The sequence below is a fragment of the Staurois parvus genome, unplaced genomic scaffold (assembly GCF_062004578.1).
Source record: "Staurois parvus isolate SC_StPar_1 unplaced genomic scaffold, SC_StPar_1.0 ptg000261l, whole genome shotgun sequence".
In the NCBI taxonomy this organism is placed as follows: Eukaryota; Metazoa; Chordata; class Amphibia; order Anura; family Ranidae; genus Staurois; species Staurois parvus.
The window spans coordinates 375,694-398,352 of record NW_028318057.1 but is presented as its reverse complement, the minus strand read 5'-3'; the positions used below and the strand labels follow the sequence as shown (position 1 = coordinate 398,352).

General features: G+C 41.5%; 1 protein-coding gene across 23 annotated transcripts in view; it reads left to right on the top strand.

Annotated features, from left to right (window-relative positions):
* NFASC (neurofascin) overlaps window positions 1-22,659 on the top strand; it is a 222,619-nt gene that overhangs the window by 108,786 nt on the left and 91,174 nt on the right. For 18 of the 23 annotated variants that reach the window (XR_016313276.1, XM_089681130.1, XM_089681128.1 and 15 more), the window contains 4 exons: window positions 1,883-2,079; window positions 11,028-11,150; window positions 18,338-18,508; window positions 20,195-20,251. Coding sequence is in view for 22 of the 23 variants with exons in the window: in XM_089681130.1 (XP_089537256.1) it covers window positions 1,883-2,079; window positions 11,028-11,150; window positions 18,338-18,508; window positions 20,195-20,251 (548 nt within the window). In the remaining variant the exon portion in view is untranslated. The remainder of the gene's footprint in view (window positions 1-1,882; window positions 2,080-11,027; window positions 11,151-18,337; window positions 18,509-20,194; window positions 20,252-22,659) is intronic. The other 5 variants (XM_089681126.1, XM_089681125.1, XM_089681139.1 and 2 more) reach the window with 1 other exon arrangement.

Genomic DNA, 22,659 nt, shown 5'->3' with positions numbered 1-22,659 from the left:
AAATGTGTATATAGTGTGTATGTATGTGTATTTTATATATAGATTATAAAGTAGTAGGGGCACTTAAAGGTCTTGAGCAGGAGTATTTCTCCAAAAACGTTTATTTCCAATGTTTTGATGGATTGCAATTTATCTTTCATGGAGCACAGTTCATCCTTGACAAGGGTGGACTGCAGTCCATCGAAATGTTGGACAGTATAAATTCCTTTTTTTGGACACATGCTCCTGCTCAAGACAAATGAGTACCTTTACTAATTTCTGTTTATCTGAATGTGCCGCCTCCACCAATAAGAGGTTTTCACATCACACAGGCAATGATGTGGAAACCCAAAGAAGTACCCCAGGTAGCAAAGACTGTGGCTTCAGTTAAGTAAAACTGTAACTCAAACCAGGAGAAGGAAGCCGACCCATATGCAGAGCCCACTTACCTTAACAACAATACAAAGGAAAAAAATTACCCCCATAAATTTTGTGGGTTCGCAGACAATATGTAACAAGAGTATTAAGAGTAAACATTCTCCAATTTTATATATTATATATCAAATTCCATCAATATAAAACAACATAAAAACAGATGAGTATATTATGCAGAGACCATGTGTCGCCTGCCCCCACATGCAGTGAACAATTTACTAGAGAACCCCCTAGGTTCTAAATAGTATGGAACCATGGTATGGTGAACCTAATGCGTCATCCTCTTCTTCAGAGGATTAAGCCAGTCTCAGATAGACCATAAAAGGGAATTATGCATCTACATATAATGATGTGTGTGTGTCCTGCTAGTCACTGGCAGGGTGGAAAATGCGCAGACCACTCAACCTCCGCAGAGGCCGAGGAGCCCTGGATCAAAAACACTCTCAGGTAAGTATATTCTGCTTAGCCAGAAGTGTAAGATTAAAAATGGGTCTTTTGCAGCCAGGGAGTGAGGTAGATAGTACAGCCAACAGAGAGACTGGTGCCTTAATCAGTAATGCTACATCACCCAGTTACTAACTCTGTTGGCTCTGCTAATGATATGACAGAAAAATGTCAGCCTGGCTATTTTTCTCTTTATATAAGATTGATCTTTTGATTAAGGAGTAATAAGGGTGGGTGCTATGTTGTTTTTGGATGTTATGTATAGCACCCTACCAACCCCACCGCCATGATCTGTCTGCATTGCATAAAGAACCTCAGAGACGCAATGATGAAATGATTGGGCCTAAAATAAGGTATATAATTAAAATGGAATGGTTTCATTCCAAAATGTTATTAGCATGTTAATGGGAGGGGAAAGGAGGAGCCAGGAGAAGCAAAATATAAACAAATTAAATGTTAGCTTTAAATTGTTTAAAATAAATTCGATTATTTTAATCACATGATTATTTTAATCACACAAGCTCCATTCATACATTCTTTATGTATGTTATTTAGCTAACTGGTGCAAATGTCACATGAAGTGACACCCGAGGGGGCACATGTATGTTGAAGATTTTTGTAGCTAGCCTGATTGACTGTAGGGAATAAATAAAGTACAGAGGTGGTATATTTCAAATCTTCCACTAGTGATAGAAGGCACACATCAAAAGATATTGCATAGGTCCTTAATTGCTGGTGATAAAAGACAGAAGGCACTAATGCTGAAGCACTACTATCTTGGGTCATCTAGGGAGTACTAGGATGTAGATAGCCCAACCAAATTGGTTAAAGGTTGCCTTCATCAGAAAACCAGTGAAGACTATCGGCCTTTTAATGTGTAATTGATAGGAAGTCTGTAGTGTACAGTGTGCATAGATAATAGTAATATTAATACCAAATAGTATTCACATATATACCTATATAGTATGTATTTTGTCTGACTGTCTTTCTACCTACCTATATTCTACTGATTTTTTTTTTCCAGATTTACATGGACCAGGAATGGAAAATTTTACAATGTTGCTAAGGATCCAAAGGTTTCATTTCGCAGACGTTCAGGAACCCTTGTCATAGACATTTGGGGGGGTGGTAGACCTGAAGATTATGAAGGGGAATATCAGTGCTTTGCTCGCAACCAGCATGGGACAGCTCTTTCGAATAAGATCTTACTTCAGGTCTCTAGTAAGTTTCTAGTTCTGAGATACAGAGTTGGAGGAAACTCAGCAATATAAAGCAAAATAAGAAATTTGTTTTCTTGCTTTATGCTTAAAGAACTCCAGTAAGCTTCAAACCATTCTATAAAAGCAAAAATGTATGAATTAATTCCACTAAAAGCCAGATTTATATATACAGGCATATTACACTGTTGTGAAAGTTTGATCCTTCCTGTTTTTTTATTCTTTGCTTAGCTGTCACACTTAAACGATTCAGATCATCAAACAAATGTTATTATTACACAAAGATAACCTGGGTAAATACAAAATGAAGTTTTTAAATGACTATTTCATATATTAAGGGAAAAAAGCTGTCCAAAACTGGCCCTATGTGAAAAAGTAATTGCCGCCTAAACCTAATAACTGCTTGTGCCCTCCTTGCTGGCAACAATTGTAATCAAGCAATTGCAATAACTGGCAATGAGTCTTTTGCATCGCTGTGGAGGACTTTTGTCCCACTCTTCTTTGCAGAATTTTTATAATTTAGCCACATTGGAGGATTTTCAAGCATGAATGGCCTGTATAAGGTCATGCCACAGCATTTCAATCAGATTTAAGTCTAGACTTTGACTAGGCCACTCGAAAACCTTAATCGTATTTTTTTTCGTTGAACCATTCAGAGGTGGACGTGCTGGTGTGTTTTGGATCATTGTCCTGCTGCATAACCCAAGTGTGCTAGAGTTTAAAGTCATGAACTGATGGCCGGACATTCTCCTTCAGAATTTTCTGGTAGAGTGCAAAGTTGTCCAGGTCCTGAAGCTGAAAATCAGCCCCAGACCATCACACTACCATCACCATGTTTGACTGTTGGTATGATGTTCTTTTTATGAAATGCTATAGTTAGTTTTACGCCAGATGTAAGGGGACACACACCTTCCAGAAAGTTCAACTTTTTTCTCATCAGTCCACAGAATATTTCCCCAAAACTCTTAGAGGTAATCAGGATGTTTTTGACAAATGTGAGACAAGCCTTTGTGTTATTTTCAGTCAACAGTGGCTTTTGCCTTGGAACTTTCCCTTGTATGCCATTTTTGTCCAGTCTCTTTCTTATTGTTGTATCATGAATACTGACCTTAACTGAGGAAAGCGAGGCCTGCAGTTCTTTAGATATTGTTCTGGATTCTTTTATGATATCATGAATGAGTCGTTGTTGTGCTCTTGGAGTAATTTTGGTAGGCTGGCCACTCCTGGAAAGGTTCCCCTCTGTTCCAAGTTGTCTCCATTTGTGGATAAAGACTCTCATGGCAGTTCGCTGGAGTCCCAAAGCCTTAGAAATGGCTTTGTAATCCTTTCTAGACTGATACATGTCAATTATTTTGTTTCTCATATGTTCTTGAATTTTCTTTCTTGCAGCATGATGTGTTGTTTTTTTAGATCTTTGTTCATGCTTTACATTGTCAGACAGCTTATATTTAAGTGATTTCTTGATTCAACAGGTCTGGCAGTAATCAGGCCTGGGTGTGACAAGTGAATTTTAACTCAACTTTCCAAACAATTTGATTAATAAACAGTTCATTCATGAATTATCAAGGGGGGGGGGGCATTTACTTTTCATATAGGGCCAGAGATTTAGCCATCTTTTTTCCCTTAACAAATGAAATCATCATTTAAAAACTGCATTTAATAATTAGTTTTATGATCTGAATAATGTAAGTGTGGCCAAAAATAAATCAGGAAGAGGGCAAATACTTTTTCACAGCACTGTATATTTATGTGCCACCATTTGTCCTCAGTATATGGCATTAGGTGGCTAGATCTGAACAAATAACACATTTCACAATTCAATGACTTCTCCAGTGAATTATGATGGAATGGATGGAGATATATATACAGTTGTGTTCAAAATAATAGCAGTCAGACATCACTAACCTGATCAATCACTGTTTTTGGTAGAAATGATATTTCTACATGGCAAATAATTTACTAGCAGGTGTAGTAGAGTAATAGAAATCCAACAGACCCAACAGTCATGACATGCATGCTGCTAATTCTGTGTAATTGTCAGGGCTCCAGGGTATGACCAGAGGTATGTGAACTGACGCAGGGAAACGCAGGCTTCAGATATGTTATAAACAATATAATTTATTAAATACAAACATAAACGCAGTGCAATACTAAAACATAACACAGTGCAAACGAACCAAACCAAACCACCCACAGATAACAGTACATACAATGCAAGCGTCATCAGGCAGGCCGGGTCAATAACAATTGGGCAGGTAGGTACAGGGGGTCAGGCAGAGAATGGTCGGGGTCACAAGCCAGGGATAAAACAGGAGAAGTCAGCAGAGGTCCGGATCAGGCAGGGTCAGCAACGAATCAGTCAGACAGAGACAGAGACAGGAACAGGAACAGGGATGCAGGAACAAGATACAGGGCCAAGGAAAAACACACACCAAGGCAGAGACTGCAGGTCTGGCCATCCCTTAAATACACCTGCATAATCAACTTCAGGTATTTGGCTGGCTGCAGGGTTGAGTCTCTGATTGCTGGGAGCACCCGCTGGCCAGCCCTGGTACTGCAGCCCACAAGGCAGGTGAGTCCCACCATTACTGGCAAGTCCATTCCTGACAGTACCCCCCCTCAAGGAGCGGCCTCAGGACGCTCCAAACAGTCCTAGCTGGGCAAAATGTTCCAGGACTCCGGGCAGCGGCACACCGGGCAGGACTCTGGGCAGCGGCACACCGGGCAGGACTCCGGGCAGCGGCACACCGGGCAGGACCCTGGGCAGCGGCACATCGGGCTGGACTCCGGGCAGAGGCACATCGGGCTGGACTCCGGGCAGAGGCACATCGGGCTGGACTCCGGGCAGAGGCACATCGGGCTGGACTCCGGACAGCGGCACATCGGGCAGGACTCCGGGCAGCGGCACATCGGGCAGGACTCCGGGCAGCGGCACATCGGGCAGGACTCCGGGCAGCGGCACATCGGGCAGGACTCCGGGCAGCGGCACATCGGGCAGAGGCACATCGAGCTGAACACCGGATCACCAGGCAGAGCAGCAGGCACCGGGCCACCAGGCGGAGCAGCAGGCACCGGGCCACCAGGCGGAGCAGCAGGCACCGGGCCACCAGGCGGAGCGACAGGCATCGGGCCTCCAGGCGGAGCGGCGGGCACCGGGCCCCCAGGAGGGGTGACAGGCATCGGGCCCCCAGGAGGGGCGACAGGCATCGGGCCCCCAGGAGGGGCGACAGGCATCGGGCCCCCAGGCGGGGCGGTGGGTGCCGGGCCCCCAGGCGGAGAGGCGGGCGCCGGGCCCCCAGGCGGAGCGGCGGGCGCCGGGCCCCCAGGCGGGGCGACAGGCATCAGGCCCCCAGGCGGGGCGACGGGCATCGGGCCCCCAGGCGGGGCGACAGGCATCGGGCCCCCAGGAGGGGCGACAGGCATCGGGCCCCCAGGAGGAGCGACGGGCGCCGGGTCCCCAGGAGGAGCGGCGGGCACCGGGTCATCAGGCACGACAACGGGCATCGGGTCACCAGGCATCAGGTCATTTGGCTCACCAGCGGGCACCGCGTCATCTGGCAAGGCACTGGGCACCGAGTCACCAGGCACGAAAGTGGGCTCTGAGTCAATTGGCACGACAGCGGGCACCGGGTCATCAGGTACCGGATCTTCTGGATCGACAGCGGGCACCGGGTCATCTGGCGTTGGATCGTCTGGCTCGACAGCGGGCATCGGGTCACCAGGCATGACAGCGGGCACTGGGTCACCAGGCATCAGGTCATTTGGCTCGCCAGCGGGCACCGCGTCATCTGGCAAGGCAGTGGGCACCGAGTCACCAGGCACGACAGTGGGCTCCGAGTCAACTGGCATGACCGCGGGCACTGGGTCAGACATTGGATCGTCTGGCCCGACAGCGGGCATCGGGTCACCAGGCATGACAGCGGGCACTGGGTCATCAGGCATTGGATCGCCTGGCTCGACAGCGGGCATCGGGTCACCAGGCATGACAGCAGGTACTGGGTCATCAGGTACCGGATCGTCTGGATCGACAGCAGGCATCGAGTCAACTGGCCTAATGGAATCATCAGGCTGGATCAGTTCATCAGGCTGGGTAGAAACATCATGCTGGGTAGAGGCATCAGGCTGAATGGAGGCATCAGGCTGAATGGAGGCATCAGGCTGGGTAGAGGCATCAGGCTGGGTAGAGGCATCAGGCTGAATTGTGGGCGCCGAGGCACCAGGCTGCACCACGGAAGGCAGGTTCTCAGATGGAAGGCTGAGCAGTTTGGATACTGGCAGGATGGTATTGGTTGGAAAGAACTTTCGCCTTCTCCTGGTTTTAGTTACCGGAGCACTGTAAGTAAGCGCAGGTTTGTAAACGGATGGAGCAGCTGGAGACAGAGAAGAGCTGGAGGATGGAACAGGGGAGGGAACAGTTGCTACAGAGGGCTTCTTTACAGGGTTAGGTGCAGGATAGGTGCAGCGAGTGGGAACGGTACTGACATGTGGTAGATAGCAGGGTATACTGGGCTGTAACTGGAGGTGCTGTTGGGAATGCAGGAATAGAGCTTTGAAGAAATAGATTAGAAGCAGGACTGGGTTTTTGCAAGCTGACTGAGGCTGGGTGCAACAAGTCTGACCATGTCTGCAGTATGGGTTGAACAAAGCTCAGCTTACACAAAGCCTGTCTGACCAAAGACTGCACTGCGTTTATACAATCTCTTAGTACCTGTGGTGAACATGCAGCATAATGCTCCAAGAAGCAATCCACATCATCCTCCAATAACCTCTACCTGGTCTGCACTAAATGGTGGCAAAAAGTCATTCCTGCTTTCAGGGGTACCAGATGAAACCAACTCTACACAAACCTGAATCAATGGCTGCACCTCAGAGAACTCTGTGCCCTGATCTACTAGAACATGAGCGATCCGTATACATTCTAGCAGTTGATCCCGGGTATACTCCCTCAGAGCCTGATAGCATATTCTCTGTCATCAAAAACCAGCAGCGACAAATACACAACCTCATCAAGATCCATCCTTCCCAGCAACAAGCCAAGATGGCTTCCCTGTGCAGCCACTTCTGGTCAGGATTGGCCTTGGTGTAATGTCAGGGCTCCAGGGTATGACCAGAGGTATGTGAACTGACGCAGGGAAACGCAGGCTTCAGATATGTTATAAACAATATAATTTATTAAATACAAACATAAACGCAGTGCAATACTAAAACATAACACAGTGCAAACGAACCAAACCAAACCACCCACAGATAACAGTACATACAATGCAAGCGTCGTCAGGCAGGCCGGGTCAATAACAATCGGGCAGGTAGGTACAGGGGGTCAGGCAGAGAATGGTCGGGGTCACAAGCCAGGGATAAAACAGGAGAAGTCAGCAGAGGTCCGGATCAGGCAGGGTCAGCAACGAATCAGTCAGACAGTGACAGGAACAGGGATGCAGGAACAAGATACAGGGCCCAGGAAAAACACACACCAAGGCAGAGACTGCAGGTCTGGCCATCCCTTTAATACACCTGCATAATCAACTTCAGGTATTTGGCTGGCTGCAGGGTTGAGTCTCTGATTGCTGGGAGCACCCGCTGGCCAGCCCTGGTACTGCAGCCCACAAGGCAGGTGAGTCCCACCATTACTGGCAAGTCCATTCCTGACAGTAATTGAATCACTAATTGAAAGGGGCATGTTCAAAATAATAGCAGTGTGGAGTTATATTAGTGAGGTCATTCATTCTTTGAAAAACAGGTGGCAATTATTACCCTTATTTAAGGAAGGAAGGCAGCAAATGTTGTACATGCTGGTTACAGTGCATTTCTCTCTGAAATTCTGAGGAAAATGGGTCGTTCCAGACATTGTTCAGAAGAACAGCGTACCTTGATTAAAAAGTTGACTGGAGAGGGGACAACACAGACGTACAGCAGTTCTCAGAAACAGTGGTTATACAACTAAATATTAATTAAGTGATTCAAAGGAAAGCAAAATCTTCAAACATTTTTCAGTTTATATAGTGAATGTTTGAGTTTGTAAAGAAGAATACAAACACTGCTATTTTTTTGAACAGTCTAATATTCACTTTTCTTCAATTTTCTTAGAGGAACAACACAAATTTGATATATTTTTCTTCATGTTTTGATTTGGAATAGAATGTGTAGTGTTCCCAATGCATTTGTGTGTATGGAAATAAATATGGAAGGATTTTGAGCTTTATTCACTTTTTTCAACACGCTGCTATTATTTTGAACACAACTGTATATACAGGTGAAACTCAAAAAGATTTGAATATCGTGCAAAAGTTCATTTATTTCAGTAATGCAACTTAAAAGGTGAAACAAATATATGAGATAGACTGATTACATCATAATTGTGATGATTATGGCTTACAGCTCATGAAAACCCCAAATCCACAATCTCAGAAAATTAGAATATTACATGCAATTAATAAAACAAGGATTGTACTTAGAACAATATCGGACCTCTGAAAAGTATAATCATGCATATGTACTCAGTACTTGGTTTGGGCCCCTTTTGCAGCAATTGCAATTACTGCCTCAATGTGGCATGGCATGGAAGCTATCAGCCTGTGGCACTGCTGAGGTGTTATGGAAGACCAGGATGCTTCAATAGCGGCCTTCAGCTCTTCTGCATTGTTCGGTCTCATGTCTCTCATCTTTCTCTTGCCAATGCCCCATAGATTCTCTATAGGGTTCAGGTCAGGCAACTTTGCTGGCCAATCAAGCACAGTAATCCCATGGTCATTGAACCAGGTTTTGGTGCTTTTGGCAATGTGGGCAGGTGCCAAGTCCTGCTGGAAAATGAAGTCAGCATCCTCATAAAGCTTGTCTGCGGAAGGAAGCATGAAGTGCTCCAAAATCTCCTGGTAGACAGCTGCATTGACCTTGGACTTAATGAAGCACAGTGGACCAACACCAGCAGATGACATGACTCCCCAAATCAATACAGACTGTGGAAACTTCACACTGGACTTCAAGCATCTTGCAGTATGTGCCTCTCCATTCTTCCTCCATACTCTGGGTCCTTGGTTTCCAAATGAGATGCAAAAGTTGCTCTCATCAGAAAAGAGGACTTTGGACCACTGAGCAACAGACCAGGTCTGTTTTTCATTAGCCCAGGTAAGATGCTTCTGACGATGTTTGTTGTTCAGGAGTGGCTTGACAAGAGGAATACGACATTTGAAGCCCATGTCCAGGATCCATCTGTGTGTGGTGGCTCTTGATACACTGACTCCAGCCTCAGTCCACTCCTTGTGAAAGTCCCCAACACTTTTGAATGGCCTTTTCCTGACAGTCCTCTCCAGGCTGCGGTCATCCCTGCATCTTGTGCACCTTTTTCTTCCACACTTTTCCCTTCCATATAACTTTCTATTAATGTGCTTTGATACAGCACTTTGGGAACATCCAGCTTCTTTTGCAATTACCTTTTGAGGCTTTCCCTCCTTATGGAGGGTGTCAATGATGGTTTTCTGCACAACTGTCGGGTCAGCAGTCTTTCCCATGATTGTGATTCCTACTGAATCAGACTGAGAGACCATTTAAAGGCTCAGGAACCCTTTGCAGGTGTTATGGCTTAATTAGCTGATTAGAGTGGGACACTTTGAGCCTAGAATATTGCACCTTTTCACAATATTCTATTTTTCTGAGATTGTGGATTTGGGGTTTTCATGAGCTGTAAGCCATAATTATCACAATTCTGACAAATCGCGGCTTGAACTATCTTGCTTTGCATGTAATGAGTCTATCAAATATATTAGTTTCACCTTTTAAGTTGCATTACTGAAATAAATGAACTTTTGCACGATATTCAAATTTTTCGAGTTTCACCTGTGTGTATATATATATATATATATATATATATATATATATATATATATATATAAAATTAAATACTTGCCAGGTACTCTGGTTTCCTCACACATTCCAAAGACATGCTGTTTGGTTGATTGGCTTCTGTCTAAACTGGCCCAAGTGTGTGTTTGTATGAATGTTAGTTAAAATAGAACTATAGGCAAAACATTTTTTTTTTCATTTTCCATAGGGCAAGGTAGGGTTATAACCCGTCAGATTTTTTTTCACCATTGGTGTCCCATTGCGGAGATTTGCCTTTACTTCCTGTCCCATAGCCAAACATTAAGTGAGAGGAAATCCTTGCAATTTAAGGGAATTCCTTTAAGGGCCCTCAGGTCACCAGAACTAGTGTCCCCATTGTAAGATTTTTCCTCTATTACATTTCTGGTGACAACCCAAAATTTGTGATTTTCTTTTACTTTCACTTTCAATGATGATGGTAAACAGGACAAATAAAGAGGGTGAATCTCCTTAATGGGCAACAGACAGCAATGAAAACTGACAGGTGTTCTAATCCATCTCCACTCTGTCCAAAACTCCCAAAAAAGTTTTGCTTTTAGTTATTCTTTGAGCCTGGTACACATAGGCAGTGCACACAGAAAAAAAAACGGAGACGTTCACTGTACTAACTAGGTGATGTCAATACAGAGATCTTCCCACTGAGCTATTGTGTTCTGATGGGGGGCCACCCCTTAAGCCCCCCCCCCAGAACACCCCAGTCAGCGCTCACAGATATTGTTGCAAGCGCTGATGGGAAGCCAATCACCTGCTATTCTGCCAGCATGCCCGTTCAACAGAAGCCGGACATTCGGCTGGCTTCTGTCAGACAGCCTGCTACAGGCCAACTGTCGGACAGTCTCTGTTGAACCGGCTGATACAGGCTGATATGCAGCCTGTATGTACCAGGCTTTAGTAACCTTAGATTGTAAGCTGCTTGAGGGCAGGGACTGATGTGACTGTACAATATATATAAGTACCTGTAACAAATAAATAAACAAATAAGTGCCTAGGTGATTATAACATACTCAGTGGTTTAATTTTAAAATGATGAAAGTGCAGCTGAAATTTCTAACCTTGCCACATGCCTTTATTTCACAGGATCTCTACTATGGCCAAAAGAATACCTAGATCCGGTTGTTGTAAATGAAGGGACATCTCTCATTCTGCAATGCAACCCTCCTCCAGGTCTCCCTCCTCCAGTCATATTCTGGATGAGCAGCTGTAAGTGGGAGAGGCTAGTTTATGTGTTCTGACTATCAAAATGTGTGAGGATATTTAAAAGTACTGTATTGTGTTAATAAAAATAGTTTCGTAAATCTTAGTACTGCATTATGTAGTTTCTAAGAATCAGAAAGACTGCCAAACACATTAATATTGAGATATTTCTTAAATACAAACATTAATTGCTTTTGTGGTGCCATTAGCACAATGTATACAGTCCTCCACTCGCTCTGATGGAAATACATTAGACCTTGTTTTCTCTCATCTTTGCACTCCCTACAACCTCACAAACACCCCTTTTCCTCTCTCTGATCACAATCTCATCACCTTCACAGTGTTCTCATCTTCAAACACCTATCTATCCAAGCAGCAAACAATTACCCGCAGAAACCTTCACAACTTGAACCCTGCTCCTTTCCACTCTGAAACTCACCAACTCTATGACAGAATCTCTCCCCTGTCCTGCCCTGACCTGGCCACTGCTGTCTACAACAGTTCGCTTTCATCCGCATTAGACTCACTTGCTCCTCTAACAACACGAAGCATCAGGCCCCGACCGTTACAACCTTGGCAGACTGACGACACCAGAAATCTTAAACGACATAGTCGTGCGCTGGAGCGATTGTAGCGTAAAACCAAATCCCTGCAAGCATTCACCCTATATAAATCTGCTTTCTCAACATACAATTCCTCCCTTCATGCTGCCAAACAAGCCTACTTTGTCATTCTTATTAATACCTTGTCATCCAGTCCTCGTCGTCTCTTCTTTACTTTTAACTCTCTACTTTCTCCACCTACACCCAGTACCTCACTCACTGCCCACGAGATTGCAAATCATTTCAAAAACAAGATTGATGCAATTCGTAGGGGCATCACCACTGCACAGACATCCATCCCTCTTAGCATACCTTATACTAAACCTCCCTCAACACTTTCCTCTTTTGACCTTGCTACTACCGAAGAGGTCACTAAGGTTTTCTCAGAAGCCCGTCTCACTACCTGCCCCCTGGATCCTGTCCCTTCACAACTACTACGGTCACCCTCTTCTTTCATCCTATGCTCCCTCACTCACATCTTCAATCTTTCCCTCTCTACTGGTGCCTTCCCCTCCCCTCTAAAGCATGCGCACATCACTCCTATACTTAAAAAGCCCTCCCTGGACCCCACCAACCTGAACAACTTAAGACCTATCTCCCTGCTGCCATTTACCTCTAAACTCCTAGAACGCTTAGTCTACAATCACCTGAGCTCCCACCTCACTGACAACAACCTTCTTCTTTACAGTCTGGCTTTCGCTCTCTACACTCCACTGAAACTGCCCTACTAAAACTCACTAATGATCTACTAACAGCTAAAACCAATGGCCACTACTCTGTACTCTTACTGCTTGACCTCGCTGCGGTTTTTGATACGGTTGACCATCCCCTCCTCAAAAAAAAAAACTCCACTCTCTTGGTCTCAGAGACTGTGCTCTCTCCTGGTTCTCCTCCTACCTATGGCAGCGCTCCTTGAGCATTACCTATAATGCTGCCTCCTCCTCTTCACTTCCTCTTTCTGTAGGGGTCCCTCAAGGTTCTGTTCTTGGACCTCTTCTCTTCTTCATCTACACCTCCTCCCTTGGTCACTTGATAAACTTCCATGGCTTTCAGTACCATCTCTATGCTGATGACACACAAATCTATCTTTCTACCCCTCACCTCACCCCTTCAGTCTCCTCTCGCATTACTAACCTACTAAGCTACATATCGGCATGGATGTCACTCCACTTCCTCAAACTCAATCTTTCCAAAACTGAGCTCTTAGTATTCTCCCCAGCCCATGCCCCCTCCCCTGACTTCTCCATGAAGATCAATACCACAATCATCATTCCCTCCCCTCATGCCAGGGTACTAGGTGTAATCCTAAACTCCCATCTGTCCTTTCACCCCCAAATCCAATAACTGTCCAAATCTTGTAGACTTCACCTCCGCAACATCTCCAAGATACGCCCGTTCCTAACCTCGGAAACCACTAAGCAACTTATTCACTCCTTTGTTATATCTCGCCTTGACTATTGTAACTCCCTCCTCATTGGCCTACCGAATCGCAGGCTATCCCCTCTTCAGTCTATCATGAATGCTGCTGCCAGACTTATCCACTTTACTATCCATTCTGTATCTGCCACCCCTCTCTGCCAATCCCTCCACTGGCTTCCCATAGCGCAACAGATAAAATTCAAAACATTAACAATAACGTATCAAGCCATTTATAACTCTGCCCCAAATTACATCAATGATCTTGTCTCTAAATATCACCCAAACCGTACTCTCCGTTCCTCGCAAGACCTCTTGCTCTCTAGCTCCCTTGTCTCCTCCTCCCATGCTCGTCTCCAGGACTTTTCTAGAGCTTCCCCTATCCTCTGGAACTCTCTACCCCAATTTATCAGACTATCGCCTACTCTGCTCACGTTTAGACGATCTCTGAAAACCTATCTCTTCAGGGAAGCCTATCCTGCCCTCAGCTAATAATGGAATCTTCTACTCTTTCAACCAGTCCATCTCCCACAGTTACTACCTTTTGTACCACTAGCCCCTCCCTCCTAGATTGTAAGCTCCAAGGAGCAGGGCCCTCCTTTCCTTCTTGATTTGATTTGTATTGTTGCTGTATTGTCTCCTGTTACATTGTAAAGCGCTGAGCAAACTGTTGGCGCTATATAAATCCTGTATTATAATAATAATAATAATAATACTGTGCTGTTAAATTGTCTGTAGTCTAGGTAGTATTAAATTAGTAAATTTTTAATTGTCCTGTTCTGTGCTTCAGTAGCTGGAAAAGAGTAGCAATACAACTGTTTCTTCAGTCTGCACCCAGTTTCTTATATCGTTTTCACAAAATATGCAGTTATAACTAGGTTGACAGCAAAAAGTTGTCAATCATGAATTAAAATAAGGTGGTAAAGTCAGTCAGATTGATGCAATGCATAGCACCTATCCACATAACGGCCCCGCCTTGGGAAAGGGAACCTAGAGTTGAGAATCCACATACAGTTGTGCTCAAATGTTTGCATACCCTGGCAGAAATCATACATTTTGCCATTGATATTGAAATTATAAATGATCATGCCAAAAAAACTGTCTTTTATTTAAGGATAGTAATCATATGAAGTAATTTATTATCACATATTGTTTGGCTCCTTTTTAAATCATAATGATCACTTTTTAAGGAGTGGAATATGTGGGGATCTCTTGGTACCAAGCCAAGGTCAGGTAGACCAAGAAAGATTGCAGCCACAACTGCCGGATGAATTGTTCAAGATACAAAAGAAAAACCCACAGGTAACCTGAGGAGAAATACAGGCCAGTCTGAAAATGACGGTGTAGTTGTTTCAAGTATTTTCAAATGTAAGACGATACGAAGAAACTTGAATAAAAATTAGCTGCATGGTCGAGTTGCCAAAAAGAAGATTTTACTGTGCCAATGTTACAAAAAAGCCTGGTGAGGCGTGTCAAGGTATTGTCGGGCACATTGTAACCAGGCTGAACAATTCTTCTGGCACTTATGGCACTTCTTAATAAGTGATTGAACAGTATTGACTGGTATATTCAAGGCTTTGGATATCTTTTTTATATCCTTTTCCATCTTAAAAAGTTCCATTATCTTGGAGCATCACCAGGGATGAACCGCAGCGTCTGGTGATGTCTATGCGTTACAGACTTCAGGCTGTAATTGACTGCAAAGGATTTGCAACCAAGTATTAAAAAAGTGAAAGTTTGATTTATGATTATTATTCTGTCCCATTACTTTTGGTCCCTTAACAAGTGGGAGGCACATATGCAAACTGTTGTAATTCCTACACCGTTCACCTGATTTGGATGTAAATACCCTCAAATTAAAGCTGACAGTCTGCAGTTAAAGCACATTTTGTTTGTTTCATTTCAAATCCATTGTGGTGGTGTATAGAGCCAAAAATGTTAGAATTGTGTAGATGTCCCAATATTTATGGACCTGACTGTATACTTTTAATCAGGGCCATTTTGGTGATTTCTATTATCATTATGATTTAAAAAGGTGCCAAACAGCAATGTGATAATAAATGGCTTCATATGATCATCATCCTTAAATAAAAGACAGTTTTTGGCATGATCAGTCATATTTTCAATATCAATGCCAGAATTTCACAATTTCTGCCAGGGTATGCAAATTTGTGAGCACAACTCTACAGCCTAAGAAGAGCACCATTATTTATTGAGAGCTCTCTCATTAGATTGAAAATGCCAAAAAAGCAGGCAGTCTAAGTGAAAAATATAGAAACATATTGAACCTAAATGTATACCCTTCTCTTCACTTTACTTTCCAATATATTTATTGAAACTATTAAGTAAAGAATACAATAAAAATAGAATTTCAGGTTATCACCAGTGCAACATAGAAGTATATCAAAATGAGGACAATAATTATGCAGGTAAACATGGGTCATTCAAATAGGAAAATACACAACAAACAATAGCAACACATTAAAATTATCAGAAATTCCCACTTCTAACCATGTTAACAGTCAAGAGTCCCAGGATTGATCAGGATAAGCAATACACTGGGAAAGGGGAAACCAATGAAGGGGGTGGGGGGTGGGATAGGAAGAGTGACAAGTGACTGATAAATTTAGGAATTTAGGAAAAGTAGTGTCCCCTTACCTTAATCTTAATAGGGGCCTGCATCCTTCATCAAAGAAAAAGATAAAGAAAGAAAATGAAATGGAGAAAAGATGTGGAGAAAAAGGAAAAAGACAGAAATAAAAAATAATAAAGGGGATTAGAGATCAGCCAGGAATGAATTAAGGAACTGACAGGTACCGAATCCACAGGTCCCATGTTCTGTTAAGTTCTTAGTGTCCTTCCCTTTTCTCTAAAGTGATATTTATAAGTTACCCTCTTATGTTAAAAAATAAATATATATATATATATATATATATATACAGTTAGGTCCATATATATTTGGACACAGGCACAATTTTAGTTTTTTTTGGGTATTTATTAAACATATTCAAGCTAAAGTTATATAATGGATGTGGGCTGAAAGTGCACACTCTCGGGTTTAATTTGAGGGTTTGTACATCCAAATTGGAGGGAGGGTTTAGGAATTACAGCTCTTAAGAGTAGCCATCCCCCCTTTTTCAAGGGACCAAAAGTAATTGGACAATTGAATCAAAAGCTATTTTATGGCCAGGTGTGGGATACACCTTCATTATTTATTCATCAATTAAGCAGGTAAAAGGTCTGTAGTTGATTCTAAGTGTGGTATCTGCATTTGGAATCTATTACTGTGAACCTACATCATGCGTTCAAAGGAGCTGTCCATGCAAGTGAAACAGGCCATTGTAAGGCTTCAAAAATGAAAGAAATCCATCAGAGAGATAGCAGCAACATTAGGAGTGGCATAATCAACAGTTTTGTACATTCTGAGGAAAGAAGAATGCATCGGTGAGCTCAGCAACATAAAAGGCATGGATGTCCATGGAAGACAACAGTGGTGGATGATAGCAGGTTCCTCTCTATGGAAAACCCATTCACAACATCCAGACAAGTGAAGAACACTCTCCAGGAGTTTTCATTGTCAAAGTCTACCATCAAGAGAAGACTTCACAAGAGCAAATACAGAGGGTTCACCATTCATAAGCCTGAAGAATAGAAAAGTCAGATTAGACTTTGCCAAAAAACATCTAAAAAAGCCAGACCAGTTCTGGAAAAGCATTCTTTGGATAGATGAATTTAAGATTAATCTGTACCATGAATGACAGGAAGAAAAAAGTGTGGAGAAGGTTTGGAACAGCTCATGATCCAAAGCACACAACATCATCTGTAAAACATGGTGGAGGTAGTGTGATGGCATGGGCATGCATGGCTTCCAATGGCACTGGGTCATTGGTGTTTATTGATGATGTGACAGAAGACAGAAGCTGCCGGATGAATTCTGCAGTGTTTACAGAGATACTGTCAGCCCAGATTCAGCCAAATGCAGCAAAGTTGATTGGACAGCGCTTCACAGTACAATGGACAATGATGCAAAACACACTGCAAAAGCAACCCAGGAGCTTTTGAAGGAAAAGAAGTGGAATATTCTGCAATGGCCGAGTCAATCACCTGATCTCAACTCAACTGAGCATGCATTTCACTTGCTGAAGGCAAAACTTAAGACAGAAAGATCCGCAAACAAAGTACAGTAAAGGACAACAACAGTAAAGGATTCTCAACAAAATATTAAAAAGGAACATTTTATTTATGATTTTATTAATTTGTCCAATTACATTTAAGCCCCTGAAAATGGAGGGACTGTGTATAAAAATGGTTACAGTTCCTAAAATTTGTACTTGATATTTATGTTCAATCCTTTGAATTAAAGCTGAAAGTCTGCACTTCAAATCAATTTGGATTGTATCGTTTTAATTTAGTTAGTTAATATTTGTGGAATTTTTTTTAAATAATAATAAAGTGGGCAATAAAATAAGAGTCATTTCATCAAAGTAAAATACCACATTTGTGGAAAATCCTATGTGAGGTGAATACCACAAATAAAACAAGATAAATCATTGAGTTAAATTAAAAAAAAACACATTTGTTATTTATCTCATGGTATAGGTAATTGATATTTTAGGAATGTCAAAATGTATCAGTGAGGTAACGTTATGCCCTAATATTAGGAATGAAGGCACACTAGAATGTATTCATAATTTCACAATATTTCTGTGTGCTTCGTTCACAAAAGATGAAGCTGGCTACATATTATACATTTTTTTTTTTACAACTTCCTTTAGATTTACCAAAACCATATAATATGAGGTCAAACCTCAACACTTTCAAATTGTATGCAATCAGGCAGGCCCTTGCACTACATAGTTGAAAGTAAATCTAAAGGAAATTGAACAAGAAAATTGTGTAATGTGTAGTTAGCTTTAGCCTTTGAAAAAGCATATTGCAATAAAATATCATACAACAAAACTAACACTAACTTTAGGGGCTAAATAACTCAAAGCACTGATATTGAACTTGTTCAGTAAATAAAACATGTTTCTAGTGAATTGTCTACTTTTGAGATTACAAATTGGAAAACATCTCTTTGTTATCCAGTGTGAATGCTTATACAATAGTTAAACAATGCGGTAGCTGTGCTCTGTCATCCTTACCTGATATGTATTTCCTTTTTTGCTTGTGTAGCAATGGAGCCAATTGTGCAGAACAGAAGAGTGTCCCAGGGTCTGAATGGAGACCTCTACTTCTCTAATGTCTTGCGTGAGGATGCTGTGACAGATTATAGCTGCAATGCTCGCTCCCATTTCACACATACCATACAGCAGAAAAATCCATACACTTTAAAAGTACTGACCAGTAAGTGAGCATTTTATTGTCACAAATCTTTGTTTTAATGCATTTTCTTTCTCAAAGGTATCACCTGCATTTAAGAAGAGCCTAATTCAACACCAAGTCACTATCAACTGTTATGGTGATATATTACGAACTATTATGCTGTCTTTATCAATATATGGCCAGGCTAGATTAAAACGGCACTAATCACATCTATAGAATAAATGAGTGGCACACGTACAATCTACTGTAAGACTTTTTATCAATAGGTACATTGTTTAGAAAACTCCATAATACCTAAAGCCAGTCATACATGGAGTGAAATTTGCTGGTTTAGTGGGGACTGGCTGAATTTCAATCTATGTATGGGCAGGGTGGTTGTACAGAAGTTGATTTACCAATTGACTTCTGTAAAACAGCCCTGTCTACATTTTCCACTCAATTAGCGCAGCTGGCAGTTGCCGGCAATGCTGATCAGTACATTATGAAGGCAGGGAAGTCTTCCTGTTTTCAGAATGCAATAGCTCAGCACAGAGGATTCCCCTATCCAACTCAAATGTGTGGAAGCGGTAATCAAATCAGTTTTTTTCATACAACCAGCTGGTTGCAGGAAAAAAACTGATTCATATATGGGCTGTTTAAGGTACACAAAAATCCAAAATTAGTGTCCATTCATTAGCTGTAACTTTCATCTATAGTGATAAGAACACATGGGTGCACTGGAGGCTAGTGACAACACTGAGATGCAGAGTATTCAAGTGGCTGCCTTCTCTGGGCTAAGAAAAAGTCAGAAGGCCTACCACTGCAACTCTGTATTAAAGATGTCAATAGCATATCACTTGGAATTTGATTATGTGTGACCTTTCAGTGTTTTTTCCCTGAGCCGTGTGACAGAGTTCTCCTTTGGATCATATTGGTAAACTAGTTTTTGCCATTTGCCACAAAAAATTGCTGTCATTTGTTATAAGTTATTTAACATTTTGCTTTTATTTTACTAGAGGTTCCATGCTTTTTGGGGAAAATACCATTTTGCGTAATAATTGCATTTTGCTTGTTGCTGCTGCTGAGGATGCCTTGCTGTTTTTCATTTCAGCTATGTTAGCATAGCGGAATGTTTCATTTTTCTACCATGTCACTGTCTTTCATCACTTTTTGTGATTTGTTTCAACTAAAGAAATTTCCTTATCAATTGTGTCTACTTTCAAGGTACAATTTGTAATGAATGTTTGCTACATGCTTTTGCCAGCACACTCACACCTATTATGTTTGTATTACTTACCAAGGGGCCTATTTCTAAAGACTGATTGCTGTTTATTTCATTTCACATTTTCCAATGTATCCAATTTTTAAACTTCAAAGATGGTAGTTAGAGCACAAATGGTAAATAGTACATTGGTTAAAAAATTATTGATAAAAAGCAAAATAAATGCCAAAATTCATAGAAATGTGTACCAACTTTAGGAAACTTCTTCAGTTTTCTTCCATTTAATAGACCATATTTTCATGTATACCAAATAACAGTAAAATAGCAATTAGAACCTTTGTAAAGAGGCCCCAATCTTTGACATCTTTAAATCTTTTCTTTTGACCTTTTTTTTTTTTGCCTTCTAGTGCTCCTACTTCTTTTTATTCTCTATATATTTTCTTCTTCATATCTATCACTTCAGTATGTGTTCCTCCAGGGCTCTCACCGTGTTTTGTTTATTACAGAGAATTCCCGTAATGACTCTGCAGTACATTCCGTGAACCATACTATTATGTATCATGGTGAGTCCTTGGGGTCTTATGACTTCCAATCTAACTCACCTTGTAGCTAACAGTATTCATTATACTCATAACATTTCATATAGGTGAAAGTTCTAGTCAGGTCATTATTCAAAAATATGAAATGTAGGATTATTGTGCTAGATTTACTGGAAATGTTTATACAAAGACTGTTAGCCTTCATGATATTCTGCTCCTATTAATAAATTACAGATGTAGAGATGTGTTTATTTAGGATTTGATTCGGCAGAAGTGACTGATGTTTGTTTATATACCCAGTCTAAGTAATAATATTAAGGAAATATGTAGAACCTAGGGAGTGTAAAATGCGACTACTTCAAGGGCAAGTTAAAAAATCCATAAATATGCAGTACCTAGCCCAAAATGATTATAGTTTGGTTGTAGGAAGCTATGGAGGAATTTACTGAAGCTGGAGCACACAGAATATGGTGCAGCTGTGCATAGTAACCAATCAGCTCTTAGATTTTATTGTCAAAGCTTAACGTGTCACTAAACCCACTTCGTAAAAAACTATCAATAAATGCTTTATTGCAAGCTGTCCATACTCAATTAGTCATTATGGGATTCGTTTTCTGTATTCTGCAAAAAATCTGGTTGATCCTGTAGTTCTCTATCTCCCCCCTCAGTTCATACCCCCAATGCAGTTAGGGATTTTGCAGAGCAGTGTTGGTAGTTACTGCACATGCTCAGTTTTCAGTGAGTTTTTTATGCTGAGCATTTCCTCCCTGTCACATCTGAGCAGCCCATGTGACTATCACAAGTTACATACTGGTGCATCTCAATAAATTAGAATATCATAAAAAGCACTCCTGACCTAAACCCCATTGAGACTCTTGGGGTATTGTCAAGAGAAAGATGAGAGACACCAGGCCCAACAATGCAGGTGAGCTGAAGGCCACTATCAAAGCAACCTTCCATAATACCCCAGCAGTGCCACAGACTGATCACCTCCATGCATTGATGCAGTAATTCATGCAAAAGGAGTCCCGATCTAGTATTGAGTGAATATTATACTGTGCATGGACATACTTTTCAATAAGCCAACATTTCTGTATTAAAAATCCTTTTTTTATTGGTCAATGTAATATCCTAATTATCTGAGATACTGAATTTTGAGTTTTCACTAGCTGTAAGCCATATTCGTCAAAATTAAAAGAAAGAAATGCTTGAAATATATCACTCTGTGTGTAATGAATCTATATAATATATGCGTTTCACTTTTTTAATTGAATTACTGAAATAAATTAACTTTTTTGATGATATTCTAATTTATTGAGATGCATCTGTATATGGGCATATACACAATGGTAAATGACAGCCCACTCCCTCCCTCCTCCTCCATGCCCACTAATCAGCTAAACACAATAGGAGTGGTTGAATGTGTGACCAGAAGCAGAGGACTAGAAGCTCCTCCTGCTTATGTTTCCCTGCAGACAGGCTATGAATGAGATGGGTCATGTGACAGCTGTATATCGATTAGGAAAACAGTATTTAGATTTTTTTCTAATTAAAATAATTTCAGTGCCATCAACCCTATACAGAAAGAGAAGAGATAATGTATATTAAATAGTGTGTGTTTAGTATCACCTTAAAGTGTTACTAAACCCAGGACCCTGCATTCACTAAAGCTGATCTCCCACAGTACACACAACATGGAAATGCAATTATTTTAGTAAATATAAACTGCTAAATACATTTTCTCATCAGCAGTTAGAGCAGTCTTGTGACTTCAGCAGAGCACTGGTTAAAGCTTGTAGGAGAAGTTTTCTTTCTGCTCTAGGAGGGTGTGAAACCCCTGACCCTCTGGACAGTACTGATCGGCCCTATGCTGATCACATGCACTCTCCAAAGAAAAAAAAACCTCTCTAACAATACACACCAAACTGAGCAGTCTGTATCAGGTGATCATTTCAACAAGAGGAGGGTCAGAGAAGAAAGGATCAAACAGCCTTTATACACAATGCAGAGGATTAACCCCTTAGGTTCCACAGTGAGTATAACAAGCATGCTTTATTGCATATACAGACTGATTTTACTGTTGTGGGTTTAGTAACACTTTAATTGAACAAGATGAAGTTAGAAGCTGACTGGTTACTATGCACAGCTGCACCAGATTCTGAATGTTCCAGTTTTAATAAACCCCCCATGTTTCTCTTAAATACTCAAAGGAGGAAAAATAAATAATAAAACAAAATATTGATAATACTGGTTTCCAGGGCCATGATGGTCATTAAAATAGAGGTAAATTAAATAAAATACAGGTAAACAAAATGCAATATAGGTGTTTATTTTTTCTTTTACTAAGAGAAACTGCAAATGTCTATATCTACTTTAGTGTGGTTTGTTTAAAAAATAAAAATGTGACATATGAGAAAGGATTACCAGAGCAA